This window comes from Yarrowia lipolytica, chromosome 1C (genome assembly GCF_001761485.1).
Source record: "Yarrowia lipolytica chromosome 1C, complete sequence".
In the NCBI taxonomy this organism is placed as follows: domain Eukaryota; kingdom Fungi; phylum Ascomycota; class Dipodascomycetes; order Dipodascales; genus Yarrowia; species Yarrowia lipolytica.
In genome coordinates this window covers 3,190,992-3,208,721 of record NC_090772.1, presented here as the reverse complement: position 1 = coordinate 3,208,721, position 17,730 = coordinate 3,190,992, and the positions used below count along the sequence as shown (strand labels likewise).

Genomic DNA, 17,730 nt, shown 5'->3' with positions numbered 1-17,730 from the left:
TCTTGTAGAAGATCATTAGGAGCCCACGTTGTACAATGGAGTTTGATGTGCTAATGATACCGAGACATTACATTGTAGTACACATTCTACAGTTCATAGTATAACCAAGAGCCCATGTTCATGGAAGTATACAGCTATGGCTAAGTGTTATATGAGAGTGAGGTAATATCATCCCAGAGGCGTGCTACCTACCAGGGGATGACTGTGACGGCATCATAATTGCCAAGCTCAGAGAAAAGGTCCTTGGCCAGAGAGATACCGGAAGCAGTGGCAGTCTGAACGGCAGGAGTGACAGTGAGGGGGTTGAGCTGCTGGGTAAAGAGAGAAATGTAGAAGGTGACCTGGGCCTGGGCAGACAGAATAGCACTGTTGAGGTTGAAGTCAGTATTGTGCTCCTTGAAGTACGAGGTGGCGATGGGGAAGTTGGGGCCATCCTTGAAAGACGAGTAGGCGGTGGCGGCCTGGGAGACGAAGGAGACAAACTTGGGGCCGTCGAAACCAAAGGCAACGAGGTCAGCGGCGGTCTGGAACTGGGGGTTGAGGGTGGGGTCGTTGAGGATGAGGGAAACGAGTTCAGCGGCCTCGGAAGAGGCAACCTGCTCGTCGACACCGGAGGATCGACCCTGAACAAAACCAGAAACAATTCCCTGGGAAACCTGGGTGACGAAGAAACCGGCTTGAGCGGCAACAAAGGCCGCGAGGGTAGAGATGATGAAGATGTTGATTGAGACCATTGCAGAAAGAACTTGTGGGCAAGTTGGTTGGGGAGAGAGTATGTGGCAAACTACAGCTATTTATATCATTTTCGGATCGTGCCCACGACCTCACCAGGTGTGGTTTTTTTTTTGTTTCGTAACCACTCCTCCACCTGACACAAGACCGTCCCCCAGTAACAAGACAGTTAGAGTTCTCGAGATGTTAATTGACGCGGGGTACATCCCACCAACTGAATTCGCCATAGGCAAGGGTCTCAATGGTGGGCAGTGGGCCCTGCGTACAAAAGTATGGTACAAGGTATTGTGAGGGCGGGAGATCGACGGGTATGTAGGTGTCAATACGGTCGAAGACTTAAACGCAAACACATGAACATACAAAGAGGGGAGAAAAAGTGCTTGACGATGTTTACTACTGTAGACGTACGGTACACTGTGCTGTACTAGACGCTGATTAGTAACTGTGGCTGTAGGGGGAAACACATACACTAAGAGCATTGTAGCCCGTCAGACCGTTGCTCATAGGACACGCTGGTATACATATAATACATTAGCTAGTCTATTCCAGGCAACCGTTGAGCGGGGTTAAACTAAGCCACGAAATCAGAGCTTCTATATGCTCTGTTCTCGGTGGCATGGTAACGTTCAGGTGGAGAAGTGGCGCGCACTAATTGACCTGTTCTAACCAATCTGAGCCAATTGAGCCCGAACCACCTCCTTGATGGCGTAGAAATCAGAACCAATTCCACCATCAACCACCAGATTAGACTCGTCCACTTTGCGAATGCTAACCTTGCCATCAACCACCAACACTCCTCCAGCTTGGAAGACGGCTCGGAATCCCAACTTGCCCAGGGCCTGTTTGAGCTCCGCGAGACGAATATCGCCAACTCGAAGAGGCTCAATTCGAGGAGCAACTGCCAGATCGGCAGCATCGACAATGGGTTGCAGAGCCAATGCAGCTAGGGGCGTGTCTTCCGACTTATCTTCGTTCTTGGCAACCTTACCCACCACATGGGCCAAAGACAGGCCGCCGGAAAGTTGCTGCCAATTGAGCAGGCGAGACAGCTCAGGGGTGAGCTGGATATCAACTGCAAATGAATGCGTGCCGGCAGTAGTAAGTCCTCGAAGCACATGAACGTCTGTGTCGTCTTCTCGCTTGAGATATGAACAGAGATCATCAGCTCGTCGAGAATCGTCCAAAAGAAGAAGCTTCTTGGGATGAATAGAATGCATAATCATACCGAGGGATCGCTCATCAATACGACCAGAGAGATCGACGAAGTCAACGTGACAGATAATGTTGAGATCCACATCTTCGTAGCTAACTCTAATGGGCTGATTATCAAGGGAAGTGATAGTCTCAGGTGCATCGTCTGCATCTTCCACCACCCGTTCTTCCTGCTCCTCGGCAGCAGCCTTTGTTCGTCGTCTCTGTCGCTTTCGAGGCTCGTCACTGTCAAATTCATTTCGATCTCGCTCCTTCCATGCAACTTCGGGTCGTTCCTCCACACGTGCAAAGTCGGACGGATGGATAGGAATACCGTATTCAGACACTCGTTGACGCTTCTGATAGAATGGAAAGTTTCGCAACGACCCAACAGCGTCTCTGACGTCCACATCGAGCACTGTTCCGTGTAAGAAACCATACTCCTGACCAGATCCTTGCATTCGAGATACATCTTCATCGTCTGAAGAGTCCATCATCTCCTCGGCTTCGGCCTCCTCAAGAAGCTCCTTGTTACGCAGCTCCATCGCCTTGACCATTTGTAGATCCTTCTGTTGACTCTCCACGGTCGTCCTGTATTCCTTCATTTCGGCTTCGGACAGAGGAGTGTAAGTAGGCATCTTGAGGGTTGTTTGGAAGTCCATCTTCGCGGAGTTTCCATCTCTTTCCGTCTTCTCCCACTTGTCCTGCAGCTCTGTAGCCAGAGAATTACCCTCACTTCTCTCTGTAAACAAAACACTGTTTCGTTCGTCACTAGCCAGCCGGTTGAACAGCAATCTCGAGAAACCAGACTCCAGATCTTCTCCCACAGAAACAACGACAAACTGGCCGTTTCCACCCTTGACCACCTTGTCAAACTGGTCCATAGAATGCACAATTTTGAAATTGCGGGTCTGAAAGGGAGACTCGTTCTTCTTCTCCCACTCGGCAATGATAGATGGAGACATCCACTCCAGCATCGAAGAAGCGTACTCCAGAAGTCGAGCACCCAGATGAGTAAGCAGAACCAGGGTGACTCCTTGCTGACTGTTCTGATTGTTGGTCCATAGATCATCCAGCATGTGGATCACCTCCAGAACACGTGAACCCACAGAAGTAGGCAACAGAACTGATCCTCCCCGTTTCAAAGCTTTTTGGATACTGCTCCACAGCAGAATGTCTCGTCGCTTGAGCCTCAGACCAGTCTGACTACCACAAACCATGACTGTGGGTCTATGCAGAGCACTGACGATCTGGCCTCCCTTTTGTAGAAACGCAGCTCCAGACAAATGCGAGTCCTTAGCGTGATTCCAGTCAACAGCATACACCACATTGTCTTGTTGATGTTGAAGTCTCCAAATAGTTCCACCCAACGAGTGACCCGAGTTGAAAGCCGTGATGGTTAACGTCTCATGTGTAGTCACCTGTGTAGTCGTCAGTTCAGTGCTGTTTCCATCCTCCGTAGCCGTCGTTGCCACCTCCCCCTTGCTTCGCACCCCAATACCAATCGGTTGCAGGTACTTGATGGATGTAATGTTGTCAAAGATGATTTCGATCTCCGTGGCTGTGATGTGTTCTGATGAAAGTAGTCCCTGGCTTCTGTAGGCCTCCAGAGTGGCGATTCGGCCCATATTGATCACCGGAAGCGTTCCATAGGCCGGAACAGCCGCCAGGGCAGGATACAACTTGCAAGCAAGAGCATATGCTCCCAGGTGAGCTGCATTGGCGTGTGTGAAGAGCACGAGATTGAGAGTCTCAAAGAAGCTATCTCCTCGCTCGGCGGCTTCTTGCGAATCAAGAGCAAAGTCAATGAGAACACGTGTCTCACCGAACGACAGCAATGTCGATTTTCCAATGGGCTCAAGATTGAGCATTGTGTGGTGTGTTGGTTTGGATGTTTGTTCAGTCAATGCTGCATTAGAATTGTTCAAAACTGTGTGGGGTTAGGGTTATGAATGGGTTGTGGGTGAAAGCCATGTTGTGATAATAGAGCAGAGTGAAGGACTAAGTGGTGTCATATTATGTTATCTGAGCTTCTCTGGCCACATCACCTTATGTATCTTTAATGCTATTGTCTACACCTGCTCTGTTTGTAATGTCTCTTTCGGATCCCCCCTTTAACTAAACTCAGAGGTGAAACTGAACTAATTCAAGAGATTTTGGTAGAACTTTCCAACAAAAAGTTACAGTAACAACAAAAAGGTAAGTAAACATTTATATTAATTAATATATAAGCGTGTGATTCATTATATACCACCTACAACTTCGACGATCCAAACACCTTCTTCAGAAAGTCAATATAAATCTTGTTCATCTTCTCAGGCTCCTCAAACAAGACCCAATGTCCACAGGGGACCCATTGCTTCTCTAGTAGTCCCTCCTTCACATAACCCTCCAAAACAGACTCCATTCCGGGCTGAAGAGCAATGTCAAACTCGGCCCCGATAAACAAGTACGGCACATCCACCGCCAAGTCTTCCTCTGTTCTCCCCTTGGTCAGAAAGTCCCTTTCATCGATATCGTAGGCTAACTTTCGTGACTTGTAGAGAGGAAACATGGGAGCAATGGTCTTTCCTCCATATTGAAACTCCTTGAGAATGTTGTTGTATTCAGCTTCCGATGTCAGAAGATGATTCTCTGTAGGATGGTGGTACATTCTGTCCATAAATTCCTTGAGCGGCTTCTGGATGACTTCTTGAGGAGCGTCTCCTCCCCAGTACAATTGGTATCTCAATGAAGGAGCCACCTCTGCGAAATCTTTCAAGTCGACGAAGCCCTCCATTGGCATTTGGTAGTACCAGCATGCTGATGACACACATTCGACTCTCTCAGGATAATTGAGCCAAAGTCGGGGAGCAAAGACAGCTCCCCAGTCATGTCCAAAGGAACAGACCTTGTCGATCCCCAATTGGTCCAGCAGTTGGACCATGCTCTTGGCAAAGAAGTCAGCCGTGTAACATTCAAGTTCCTGAATGTTTTCATCTTCCAGACCCAGCTCCTTGTGAACATTGTGACCATCGAACTTCTCTCCTGTGGCAACTCCAGGGTGAGTAAGAGGAGCTTCACTTCTTGGGAAACCAAGCAAGGAGGGAATCAAGAGCCGAAATCCGTGCTTACGGAACACAGGCACTTGATGCCGCCACCCGTACCAAGTGTCTGGGAACCCATGGACCAGCAAAAGTGTCTTTCCTCTACCAAGAGAGCCACTGGAGTCTCCAGGAATGTCTACATAGTGCCATCTTTTGCCATTAAGAACGGCATTTCTGTGGAACGGTTCGTAATAAGATAGGTCGAGTGATGACATGGTTGCTTTGATGAGGTGGCAATGATTGGCATAGTTGTCTCTGAGACCTCCAAGCAAATACTGTAGGCGTTAGGCTTTATCATGTTCTCCGAGGTCTTGTCAAAGCCAAAGTTGCTGAGTAATTGTGGATGTTCACCCAGATTAGTAATGGGAATGTGGGTGTTCTGGGGTAGTAAACTCCTTTGGGGTTTGCTCACTGATACCACATTTCTGCTTTGCCTAAAAGTTCCTGTAACAATACTCCTCACTCCACTCCACACTGCATACGCGTGCATCTCCATTTTAAATTGTGCAACATCTTTTCGCGTTTGAGAAGCAGGAGTCAGCACGACAGCACTGTATACCTCAGCCATGTTCATCGGAATTTCAGGACTGCCCTACTCCGGTATCGACGAGGTGGCCGACTATCTCGTTGAAGAGCTGCAGTTCAAACGGGTCTATCTGCGACACGGAGACTCTAACGACGATCTGCATTTCAACACCGTGGACGAGCTGGTAGCCCATGTGACTCCCAGATGGCAGACGCACTATGTTCTAGCAGGCATCGATTCGGCGGCCGAACTGAAGGCTCTGGAGGTGCGTCCTTTCTTTTTGCATTTGACTGTCGACGCCCCTATGCTTGAGAGCTTTGAGAGGGCCAAGAAGACAACCCCTGATCTGAGCCTGGAAACGTTTATTGAGGACATGGAGACACGCAAGTATTCGAATGAGCTCACCCTCGTTGCCAATAGTGCCAAGGTTCACCTGGTCAACAAGAACGGCGTCAATTCCACCGAGCTCAGAGCGCATTTGCGACAGATGGATCTCATGGAAACCTCGCGTGTAAGACCATCCTGGGACGCCTACTTTATGCGTCTGGCTGATCTTGCCGCTGAGAGATCCAACTGCATGAAGAGACAAGTGGGGTGTGTCATTGTGCGGGACTCGAGAGTCATTTGTACGGGTTACAATGGTACTCCTCGAGGAGCTGTCAACTGTAACGAAGGAGGATGTGCTCGATGTAACTCTGGAGAGGCCGGGGCAGCGCTTTCGACTTGTCTGTGTTTGCATGCCGAAGAAAATGCTCTCTTGGAGGCAGGAAGAGAACGGATCAGGGACACCTCCAAGCTGTATTGCAACACATGTCCTTGTTTGACTTGTTCCATCAAGATTGTCCAGGCTGGAATCAAGGAGGTCATTTACAGCAAGAGCTACAATATGGATGCTCAGAGCAGTAAGGTGTTGCATGATGCTGGAGTGACCCTCAGACAGTTTACTGCTCCTGTGGAGTACTACTCGAATTAGAGGAGGGATATTGACGACGATGACGACGATACGATTGACGATATAAAAATGGATGCATAATACACAGAACAGAAGGGGGTGTATACACAGACAACTGCTACATGACAGATAATGAATGTATACGAAATGATTAAGTGAATACTAATATAATTTGACATGCTGATCCTCATTGTATTTGTATATGTGCATTTATATATGTTGGGGGAACATCTTTATGCTGTCTGTAGGCCAGGTGCACTTGTGTGAAGATCCACTCGTGTGTGATACCTGTGAATACATCATCTACTGGACTGTACTTTGCTGTGGATATAATACTGTGGCTAGGCAATACCGCAGCTGCCAGCAGGAAGTCCTTCACCCAGGAACAGCCGCCCTCACGTCAATCCAATAAATTCATTAATCTAATCGTTTACGCCAAAATGAGCTTGGCGGCAGCAATATCTCCCTCGCTGCCCTTCTTCTCCTTAATCAGCTTCTCCAGCTGCTTAGTGGCTACAGCCTTGAGCTTGTCGTTGCCCTTCTTGTGCTTGCTGATGGCCACAAGAATACCACACCATGCCCGAATGTAGACAGGACACAGTTCCACCGCTCGGCAAAAGTGCGAAATTGCCTCTCCAGCATCCCCTGCTGCAAGATACAGCTCTCCCAGGCGCGCAAACATATTGTATGCGAGAGGAGCACACAGAAGCACCTCCTCCACGGCCGAAATGGCGTCTCCCCACTTCTCACAGGCAGCATAGGCCTCGGCGAGCTCAGACCACGCCTCTGGATCGGTAGGCACCACCTCCAGGTACTTGACCAGCTCGGAAATGTACAGATCAGCCACTCCTGTGTCTCTGAGAAGAGCGATTCGGGCCTTCCAGCACGGCAGATCGCTTTCGGGACGTCCCTGGAGGTACATCAGAGCATCCTTGGGGCCCAATTGTCTGTCAATCAGCATCGACTTGAGCTTGCCGATTCGGCCCGTGTCTTCGCCGAACCGGTCGGCCAGCTTCTGGTATGTTATTTCGGCCTCTCTGGAGTCACCGACCAGCAGAGCGAGATAAAAGTGCTGTTCAAAGAGGGCATATCGGTCGTCATCAGACAGGTTGTAGTGTCGGCCGGCCAGAAACCGCGTGGACTGCTCATGCAATTGCTTCAGCTGCTCCGTGTTGAGATTCAGATACTCTGCTCGTTCAGCAGATTGCACTAGACTCATGGCTGTGTGTATGTCGTTGTAGTTGTGATCGCTGTATGTTCATCATGGTCAACGTACTGTACGTACGTAAACCCATGCACTCGAAACTTTATTATAGTGACGTGACTAAGCTGCAGAAAGAGAATTAGTTGGGAGTTAGTTAGGGAAAAGTTGACTGAGGGCGCAAATAGTGTCCCAGATACGGTAGAAATATGAAACGTACGCCAAAAAATTTATGAAAGTGATCTGGTTGTTATTACTTATCTAACAAGTTACCGGAGTTCTCAGATATAAAGAAATATAATGCTATTCTTGCTTACTTTGAGTTTGTCACTTTACTTAACGTTAGTTAGAACAGTTGAGCAATATGTTACATGCGGCAGCTACAGCTTTACAGTATGTACAGGGGTGTTCTCGAATCAATACTTCCATAAAGTCGCTTGACCATACCAAAAGCCTCTCGCCTTAAGGGGTGATACTTTGCTTGTCTTCATCTGCTTGTAGCCTTATTATTGTCTACAACGTTTATACTTGTAGTAAATACTCGTTACACCAAATCAACTACAATTACAAGTATTCCTTCAATATACATATCATGTAGCTACACCTCCAAAGTTACTTCCGCTGCTCAAGCCGCTCGACAACATGATGCAACTCGGCCACCCGGTTTCCAAGACCCATGAACAGCTTGTATAGCTCCTCCAGCGAAATGGTAAAGTTGTCAATGACCACAGAAGGGTTCTGAGGTCCGCTTTGTTCCAGTCCCACAACACCAGCCTCCACCTCGGCCGTCACCTTTGCCAGCTCCTCAATTCGCTTCTCGTACTCCTCACACTTTGTCTTAAAGTAGTTGAGCAGAGGATCGCCGTTCTCTCTGGGAGCTCCAGCGGGTCGGTTGGAGTTGAGACGGCCAGGAGTCTGACTGGTCAGGTAGCTGAGCAGGTTGAAACACGTCTGCGCCTCTTGTGCGGCAATGTCTGATCGAGTCTTGATCTCGTTCATGTTTTCGGAGTCGTGCACCAGAGCCTCGTAAGCAGTGATGTACTTTCTGGAGATGAGCTCAGCATCTCGGGGGATCGACTCGATCATCTCCTGATGCTGCAGCTTGTTCGTGGACAGCTCATCGCATATTCGGGCCTGCTGCTGAATGTATTCGTCGATCTGTTCAAACTCCTTCTGCATATGTTCCGGTAGATCCGACGGTCTGGTCAGAGGAGTGACGGTCAATTGCTGCTGTTGTTGCTGTTGTTGCTGCTGCTGTTGCTGTTGCTGACCAAATCCAAGTCCTCCAGTATTTGTGTTTGTGTTTGTGTTCTGTCCAAATCCTCCTCCAAAGCCGGTACCGGTAGTAGCAGGCTTAGCACCGAAAAGACCACCTCCTGAAGTAGTAGTGGTGGCGGGTTTTGCACCAAACAGTCCGCCGCCCGTGTTAGTAGAAGCGGCGTTGTTGTTCTGGCCGAAAAGTCCACCGGTGGTGCCTGTGGTTCCGGTGTTGGCAGTATTGGATGTGTTCTGTCCAAACAGCCCCCCACCTGAGGGGGCAGCAGGCTTAGCTCCAAAGAGACCGCCTCCGGTTGTGCTTGTGTTCGAAGTGGTGTTGTTGTTGTTCTGGCCGAAAGAGAAACCTCCAGATGTGCCTGTAGTACCAGTAGTACCGGCAGTGTTTGTGTTCTGACCAAACAGCCCTCCTCCAGTGGTGGCAGCAGGCTTGGCTCCAAAAAGTCCTCCTCCGGTGTTTCCGGTGTTAGAGGCTCCAGCATTGTTGTTTTGGCCAAACGAAAAGCCTCCTCCAGTGTTACCGCCCGTGTTGCTGGTCTGATTGGTGTTGTTCTGGCCAAACCCGAATCCTCCGCCAGTGTTGGTGTTAGTGGAGTTGGAATTGTTATTCTGGCCGAACGAAAACCCGCCACCAGTGTTACCGGTCGTGCCGGTATTGGCGGCGCCAAAGCCTCCGGGCTTCTGTCCGAATCCAGTGCTGCCGAACATGATGTATCTGTGTGGTGATGGCGTCTCTAAAAGTTTGGTTTGTTTTGCTGCATGCTGTTGATAATTTTGCTTATTAAGCCAACAAGGCTGAGGATGTAAGCGGATGGATGGTGTAAACACTACAACAGAGCAGCAGGTAACGGAGGCCATAGATTACTTAGATGAGTACTGCTTTAAAAAAAATCAATACTGCCTCCTTTCTATCATCAATTACATATTTCGATTAAACGCCTTATCTTGAAATTCATGAAGTCGTGGAGTCGAACTCAGGGTCAGTCTTGTCAATCTCTCTGAAATTTCAAATTTGAAGCTTGGTTGGGAGGGAGCACCAGGAAAGACTACAGTACAGTGTTCATCCTACAGTATTTTTTTTCCCGTATCCTTCTTCGTTATTCTGGCGGTAATCGACGTGTGAAATACCCGGCGTTTAGGTTGCTCTAGAACATTCCATTGTGATTCACTGTTTTGATGGAAAATGGGGAGCTATTCTGTCACCAGCTTCACTCCCAATTGCCGTGAGTTCTCTCTGGTTGCTGCATTTTCTGTATGATTGTCCGTATGTGAGTCGAACCAAGATCGATAAACTTTCGCGTGATAATACGGCGGAAAGCATGACATCTATCCAACTCTCGTAATAATAGCCCTATAAGCGTGATTTTTCCATAATTTTGTTTGCTGAAACTAACTAAATACACTGATACTCTACTTTTTTCTATGAACCATCTCAGTCCCATACTTTGTGGAAATACAGTAGGTACTACAGTGAACATTCGGCACAGTACGGAAACTCTTTCCCTCCACTGTCAGACCTGCATCTTCCAGGAAACCTCATCGAAATTCAAAAAAGGGGCAACGCGATCGAAAAAAGACAAAATAGTGGCAAATGTCGTCTGAAATAGATGTGTGCTTTCGTTCTGTGGGTGGTACAGGGCGTGTCACCTTCTCCTAGCCATTTCTACTTACAGTACTGTACGTACTCTGACTTCTCAGTCAAGTTAGTTAATGCAGTGTCTACATTACATTTTGTCAAATTCCACAGCTAAACTCCACAGCTAATCCTCGTAACGTTCTGACTAACAATAACTGCATCGTACAATGTATCTACAATACATACATACGAGATGAACCCTTTCATGCAACCTTGTGTACGGCTATTTTTCGCCCGAAATAACTCAGTTCCAGGTTAGGCAAGTCCCTGTAAAGATTCATATCCTCCGTATGGGTAGGGCACGTTTCTGAAGCAGCCTACAAACCATATAGATACAGTATGTTGCAGTTGTGCTGTAGGACACGTGACAGGCATCCATCACTGCCGGGTAAGGTAGTATCGAGCCATCCACGGCGTTCCATATGGTTCCAATAAGCCGGGAGTCGTTCATCTGATGCACTTCATCTCATCCGGCTATCGGAATAAGTCATACCTGCGCTTCCAAAGGCTTCCTTTCTCTCTGTCTACCGCCACCAATAGTCGCCACTATGCGCATTCTATCGTCGTTTGGTTTCCCTTAAAGTTAAGTGTCTTGTCCCTACATCCCACCACATCACAAGATTTGATTTTCAACAGCAGATACACCATCAATGGGTATTCCTAAATTTTTCCGCTACATCAGTGAGCGATGGCCGCTGATTTCCCAACAAGTGATTGATACACAGATTCCTGAGTGAGTATGAGAGCAGTGAGGGTGTTTTTGGAGATGGCAACACGACCGTTTGGTGATTGTGGGGTGTCTGATCGGTCAGCATACTGATGACCAAAACCACGACACTAGACGACCTGAAGGAACGTATAACAAGAGCCTTGTGACTGGAGGATCGTTTGAAAGCCCTTGTCGAATGTTCTATGTTGTTTCGATACATGATTCAGGCCAGATCAAACCCACAATAACACACAAAACTGTTACCACCACAGCCACATCACAACATTTCCGTGCTAACCCAGATATGACAATCTGTACCTCGATATGAACTCGATTCTGCACGTGTGCACACACAAGGACGCAGATGTGACGTTCCAGCTGACGGAAGAACAAATGTTCCGCGCCATCTTCGAGTACATTGAGCATCTATTTTCCAAAATTCGGCCCAAGAAACTCTTCTTTATGGCCATTGACGGAGTCGCACCGAGAGCCAAGATGAACCAGCAGCGATCGCGACGATTCCGAACTGCCCTCGACGCCGAAAAGGCCAAGGCCAAGGCTCTGGAGGAGGGCACCATCCTGAAGGAGGACCAATTCGACTCCAACGCTATTACTCCCGGAACCGAGTTCATGGAGAAACTGACCACCCAACTCAACTACTTTGTGCACAAAAAGGTCAGTGAGGACGCTGACTGGCAGAACATTGACATTGTTCTTTCTGGTCACGAGGTTCCAGGAGAAGGAGAGCACAAGATCAACGAGTGCATCCGAATCAACAAGGCCCAGCCTGACTACGACCCCAACACCCGTCATTGTGTGTACGGTCTGGATGCCGATCTCATCATGCTGGGTCTGGGTTCCCACGACCCCCACTTCTCTCTTCTGCGAGAAGAGGTTGTCTTCGGTCCCCGACGAGCCGGTCCCAAGGCTCTGGAGGAGCAGAACTTTTATCTTCTGCACATTTCTCTGTTGCGAGAGTACCTTGAGCTGGAATTCCAGGACCTTGCTGACGAGATTTCGTTTCCCTATGACTTTGAGAGAATTCTGGATGACTACATCCTGCTCTTCTTCTTCGTCGGAAACGATTTCTTGCCCAACTTGCCTCAGATTCACATCAATGAGGACTCCCATGCTCTTTTTGTAGAGTTGTACAAAAAGGTAATGAAGATTTCCGACGGCTACATCAATGACCGAGGAAACATCAACTTGCAGCGCCTGGATCTCTTCCTGGCTGAGATGGAAAAGTTTGAAATTGGTATTTTCGAGGAGCAGGCCATTGATCTGGCCTGGATCAACAAGGATCTTCCGGAGTTGACTCAAAAATACAAGTCCAAGCGTGGCGAGAAGCTCTATCTCTCACCCCAACAGAAGGAGCTGGTTGTGCAGAAACTGCGCCCCTTTGTTGATGCCCATCTTAAAAACAAGTCCAAGTCGGACTACGATCCTGATAATTTGCCCGAGATCGTATTTGATACTCTCTCCGAAGAGTGTGAATCTCTCGTCAAAGAGATCTCTCTGGACCTCGATTGCCGATTTCTCAAGAACTCTTCCACATCTTGTATGCTAATCGTCGATTACGATGGCCTCCGAGACGAGGAGAGTCCTGAAGAAGCCACCCAGCGCTTCATTGGCTACTCCCAGACCCTCAAGCGGTACGAGGCTGCTCCTGTCAAGACCGCCGAGGCGCTGGCCCAGCGAGAGGAGATTTACAATCAGAAGTTTGAGGAGTGGAAGGACGACTACTATAAAAAGAAGTTTGGTTGGTCGACTACCACCGACGAGGGCAAAGCCGAGCTCAAGGCTCTGACCGAAAACTACGTCGAGGGTCTGCAGTGGATTCTGCACTACTACTACGACGGCGTACCCTCGTGGTCTTGGTACTATGGCTACCACTATGCTCCTCGAGTTTCTGATGTGCGTAAGGGTCTGCAGGCCAATCTCAAGTTCAAGGCTGGCCAGCCCTTCAAGCCCTTCCAGCAGCTCATGGGTGTGCTGCCTGAGAGATCCAAGAAGCTCCTTCCTCAAGCTTACTGGCCCCTGATGGCCGACTCCAACTCGCCCATCTATGACTTCTACCCTAACGACTTTGAGCTGGACAAGAACGGAAAGAAGGCCGATTGGGAGGCAGTGGTCAAGATCCCATTTGTGGACGAGTCGCGTCTTCTGACAGCTATGGCTACGAAGGAGACTGGTCTTACTGCTGGAGAGAACAAGCGAAACGCATTTGGCAACAACTTGTTATTCAAATACTCGCCCCAGCAGGATTATGTCTACCCGTCTTCTATGCCCGGTGTCTTCCAGAACTTGGAGCACTGTCATTGTGTGGTTGAGAAATTTGACTTGCCTTCCATGGACGGTTTGGACGTGGTCATCGGCAAGAAGGATGGCTCCAAGTGGGGCAAGGACATGTTGTCCGGATTCCCCTCTCTCAAGACCCTTCCTTACACCTACGACATTGAGGCTGCTGGTGTTCGAATCTTCCAGCAGGATTCGCGAAACAACACTCTGGTGCTCAACATCATCAACTCCTACAAGAACCGATCTCCCGAATCCATTGCTCGAGAGTTGATGGACCAGTCCATCTACGTCAACTATCCTTACCTGCGAGAGGCCAAGGTGATTGCTGTTTCAGACGAGCTGTTCTCTTACACCTTTGAGAACGGCAAGGTCAACAAATCTCCCCATTCCGACACCATGGCCAAGGAGTGGGCCACCGGATCCCGAAAGATCAAGAACGACTACATCAAGAAGCAGGGTATCAAGAGCGGTAACATCTTTGTCGTTCTTCATGTCCGTTTCCTGGCTGGTATGAAGAAGGGAGACGATGGATCTCTTGTCAAGGACTTTACTGGAGCCACTGGTTCTTTCCCTGTTCAGACTATTGTTGAGAAGGTGGTCAACGAGGATGAGCGGTACAAGGAGCGAGCTGCTCAGCCTATCGCTGCCGAGTTCCCTCTCGAGTCGCGTGTCATTCTCATGTCCGACTTCTGCTATGGTGCTGAGGCCCAGGTTGTCAACCACATTGGCAACACCAAGATGGATCTCCAGGTCAAGAAGTCTGCACCCAACTCTCCCGCTGTTGTGCTTGCGGATGTGGGTAAAAAGATTGCTCGAACAGAGTACGCTACCACCAAGTACTACCCCTCGTATCAGGCCGCCAAGATGGCCGGTATCCAGTCGTCTCTCCTCGGTCGAATCTGCTCCAAGTGTCTGATTCAGAAGGGAGACTCTAAGATTGACGTAGGTCTCAACCTGCGAAATGAGGGCAAGCGAGAAAAGGTGCTTGGCTACACCCGGCGAACTCAGCAGGGCTGGGAGTACACCCAGGATGCCATTGCTCTGGTCAAGAGCTACTACAACACCTTCCCCAAGCTGGTCGAGGGTATTGGTTCCAACCGAGACAAGGGCGTGCCTGACATTTCTGCTCTGGTCAAAGGCGAACCTGCTGAGGTCAACAAGATGCTTGAATCTGCTCGGCGATGGCTCAAGGAGAACGCCTCCCGACTGACTTCTGTGGATATTGACACTCAGTCTCTATCGGTCAAGTCCATCTCTGTTCTTGAGAACTATCTCGTCAAGAACGCTGCTGACCCTGATGCTGTGCGGTTTATCCCCTCCGTTGTGAAGGGTACTCCTCGTCAGGCTGTTCTTCGACCTGATGAGGCCTTCCACCAGCTTCGTGGCCAGCGATTCGATCTGGGGGACCGGGTTGTGTATGTCCAGGACTCTGGAAAGGCTGCCATCTTTTCTCAGGGTACCGTGATCGGTATCAAGGCCGTTGGCGTGGATGTTCGGCTGGATGTGCTGTTTGATGACGAGTTTGTCGGTGGCAACAACTTCCAGGGCCGAGCTTCCACCAACCGAGGTCTCAACGTCGCTGCCAACACCGTCATCAACCTGACCAACCGGCAGATGATGTACCGACCCAAGGGCGGCAACCGAGGTGGCAAGGCTAATGGCCAGCAGACCAACGGCAAGACCAACAACGCCCGGGGCCGAAACAACGGCCGACAGGGTTCTCCTGCCGCTTCTGCAGTGCCCAAGCCCAAGCAGCCCTCTCCTGGTGTCAAGATTCTTCAGCGACCCAGAGACGCTGCTCCTGTTGCTGAGACCTCTACTTTAGGTGAGGTCCCCACTGCTGTGGCTGCTGCTACCGCTGCTGTATCAGAGTCTGCTACTGTCCCTCCTGCTCCCGCTCCCAAGACCGAGGAGGAGCTGAAGAAACAGAGCGAGGCTCTTTTGGACTCTCTCAAGTCCAAGACTTCTGCTGACGCCAAGAAGCAGGTCCTGGGCAACGTGCTGAACCAGTACTCCAACCCTCAGCCCCAGGGACCTTCTCAGCACCAGCAGCAGGGCCCTCCTATGCACTACGGAGGCCCCCAGGGTGGATTTGTACCCCCTCCCCCTCCCGGATTCCCTACCCAGGGATTTCCCCCCCAGGGCTACCTCCCTCAAGGACACTTCCCTCCCGGATATTACCCTCCCCAGCCTTTCTACCCTGGTCAGGGTTATCCTCAGGGACCTGGCCCTCAGAACCAGCAGCACCAGCAGGGCGCTCCTCAGGGAACTCCTCAGGGCAATGAAGACCTCTCTGCACAGTTGATGGCTGCCCTGCAGGTTTCTGATAACTCTCAGCAGCCTGCCACCGGACTTGCCAATGAAGGAGGCCGAGGACGAGGAGGACGGGGTCGAGGACGTGGAGGACGTGGACGTGGAGGACGTGGTCGAGGTGGACAAGGTCAGGGCGGACAGCAGGATGCCAACAACCCTCGGATTCCCCAGGTGACTCCCCGGCCTTAGTAGAACGGACTGACGTGTCTAAACTTGGCATGAATGGTTGTATAATAATGGAAATTGGATATATTGATTGATAATTTTGTTGCGTAGATGTACCAGTGATACAGTATTTGAGTTTTGTTGTGAATGTGGCCCTCCAGTAATTACGAGTACATACTGGTACTACTTGCACTTGTATTGTATGTGGCAAGTGATGATAATTTTTTGATATCGTGTACCTAGTCGCGGCGGTACTGTTTGTTGTTTTGTTTTTGTTTTTTTTTGTTATTGTTTTTCATATTTTTTGAGCATTTCTTTCTATTCTCGCAGCTCAATTACAGCAGCTTTTAGTACAGTATATGGTTCATTATCGCGTACTGCACCACCCTGGAGCAAACCAACATGTGTAGCAGGTATTATTTGTCTTACAAGTGATACACTTTTGCCTATCATTGTAATCTCATGATTCGTCTGAAGACTGTATTGATTTTATTGTCACTTACATAGTAATCTAGATCATAATGGCACCTCCGAACTCAACGCTGTTATGTCCATACTAAAGATTTCTCATTACTAAGTACACAGGATGTACAGTAATTAGTGAAAACTGAAACCTTTATGGACCAACTCGGAGAAGTTGTATCGTGTGTGGCATGTACGCAACTAACCACATTCTCATCTCTTCAAGACACAATCTAACAAAAAAATACAAGGCCCTGTCAATTGTGGATTTGGAATCACGTGACTCGCCAGCAAACAAGAAGCGATGTTCGGAACTCCGGCGGTTTGTTCACTGTCATCAGCCGCTCTGCACCCCAGACTCCCAAACTTAACATTTCAGGTCGGACGGATCAGTCATTCCGACTTGTTCATCACCAACCACACTAACAGCATGGCTACCCGATTTGCCCAGCAGGCCCGAAAAATCCTGTGCATTGGCCGAAACTACGTCGAGCACATCAAGGAGCTCAATAACACGGCTCCCTCCAAGCCCTTCTTCTTCCTCAAGCCCTCGTCTTCCATCCTGCTCCCCAACGAGGGTCCCATGCTCGTGCCCTCGGGAACTGTTGTGCACTACGAGGTAGAGCTGGCTGCAATTCTCGGCAAGGAGCTCAAGAACCTCAACCCCAAGACTTTCACTGAGCAGGACGCCATTGACGCCATTGATGGCTACGCTCTGGCTGTTGACATGACTGCTCGAAACGTGCAGGACGAGGCGAAGAAGAAGGGTCTGCCCTGGTCAATTGGCAAGGGGTTCGATACCTTCCTGCCCATCTCCAACTTCATTCCCAAGAGCCAGATCCCCGATCCTCACAACGTGCATCTTCACCTTGAAATCAACGGACAAACTAAACAGTCCGATAACACCAACCTGATGATCTTCAAGCTGCCCCAGATTCTGTCCACCATGAGCAGCATCATGACTCTTCAGCCCGGTGATATTATTCTCACTGGAACCCCCAAGGGAGTGGGTCCTGTTAACCCTGGAGATCGAATGACCGCCGGTATCTCTGTTGATGGAAAGGAGCTCGAGGCCAAGGTCGATGTTCAGGTTGAGCAGAAGCCTGGTCCTTACGTTTATTCTCAGATCTAATCTATATAGATATCAATGACACTTGCCAAGATAATACGTGATACTGTACGTG

General features: G+C 49.3%; 8 protein-coding genes across 8 annotated transcripts; 3 read left to right on the top strand and 5 right to left on the bottom strand.

The window, feature by feature from the left end:
* Nucleotides 1-188: 188 nt before the first annotated feature.
* Nucleotides 189-734, bottom strand: YALI1_C32079g (uncharacterized protein; the record flags this gene model as incomplete). Its single annotated transcript, XM_502173.3, has 1 exon — nt 189-734. One exon carries the CDS (start codon nt 732-734, stop codon nt 189-191), a length of 546 nt encoding a protein of 181 aa, XP_502173.3.
* Nucleotides 735-1,394: 660 nt separating this feature from the next.
* Nucleotides 1,395-3,794, bottom strand: YALI1_C32049g (uncharacterized protein; the record flags this gene model as incomplete). Its single annotated transcript, XM_502172.1, has 1 exon — nt 1,395-3,794. One exon carries the CDS (start codon nt 3,792-3,794, stop codon nt 1,395-1,397), a length of 2,400 nt encoding a protein of 799 aa, XP_502172.1.
* A 383-nt stretch (nt 3,795-4,177) lies between these two features.
* YALI1_C32034g (uncharacterized protein) lies at nt 4,178-5,224 on the bottom strand (the record flags this gene model as incomplete). Its single annotated transcript, XM_502171.4, has 1 exon — nt 4,178-5,224. The coding sequence occupies one exon, from the start codon at nt 5,222-5,224 to the stop codon at nt 4,178-4,180; it is 1,047 nt and encodes a 348-aa protein (XP_502171.4).
* A 351-nt stretch (nt 5,225-5,575) lies between these two features.
* YALI1_C32031g (uncharacterized protein) lies at nt 5,576-6,508 on the top strand (the record flags this gene model as incomplete). The annotated part of the gene is made up of 1 exon (XM_502170.1): nt 5,576-6,508. One exon carries the CDS (start codon nt 5,576-5,578, stop codon nt 6,506-6,508), a length of 933 nt encoding a protein of 310 aa, XP_502170.1.
* Nucleotides 6,509-6,917: 409 nt separating this feature from the next.
* Nucleotides 6,918-7,706, bottom strand: YALI1_C32010g (uncharacterized protein; the record flags this gene model as incomplete). The annotated part of the gene is made up of 1 exon (XM_502169.3): nt 6,918-7,706. The coding sequence occupies one exon, from the start codon at nt 7,704-7,706 to the stop codon at nt 6,918-6,920; it is 789 nt and encodes a 262-aa protein (XP_502169.3).
* A 594-nt stretch (nt 7,707-8,300) lies between these two features.
* On the bottom strand, nt 8,301-9,821 carry YALI1_C31989g (uncharacterized protein; the record flags this gene model as incomplete). Its single annotated transcript, XM_502168.3, has 1 exon — nt 8,301-9,821. The coding sequence occupies one exon, from the start codon at nt 9,819-9,821 to the stop codon at nt 8,301-8,303; it is 1,521 nt and encodes a 506-aa protein (XP_502168.3).
* Nucleotides 9,822-11,249: 1,428 nt separating this feature from the next.
* On the top strand, nt 11,250-16,108 carry YALI1_C31971g (uncharacterized protein; the record flags this gene model as incomplete). Its single annotated transcript, XM_502167.3, has 2 exons — nt 11,250-11,332; nt 11,611-16,108. The coding sequence occupies 2 exons, from the start codon at nt 11,250-11,252 to the stop codon at nt 16,106-16,108; spliced, it is 4,581 nt and encodes a 1,526-aa protein (XP_502167.3).
* A 742-nt stretch (nt 16,109-16,850) lies between these two features.
* On the top strand, nt 16,851-17,678 carry YALI1_C31918g (uncharacterized protein; the record flags this gene model as incomplete). The annotated part of the gene is made up of 1 exon (XM_502166.3): nt 16,851-17,678. One exon carries the CDS (start codon nt 16,851-16,853, stop codon nt 17,676-17,678), a length of 828 nt encoding a protein of 275 aa, XP_502166.2.
* Nucleotides 17,679-17,730: the final 52 nt, after the last annotated feature.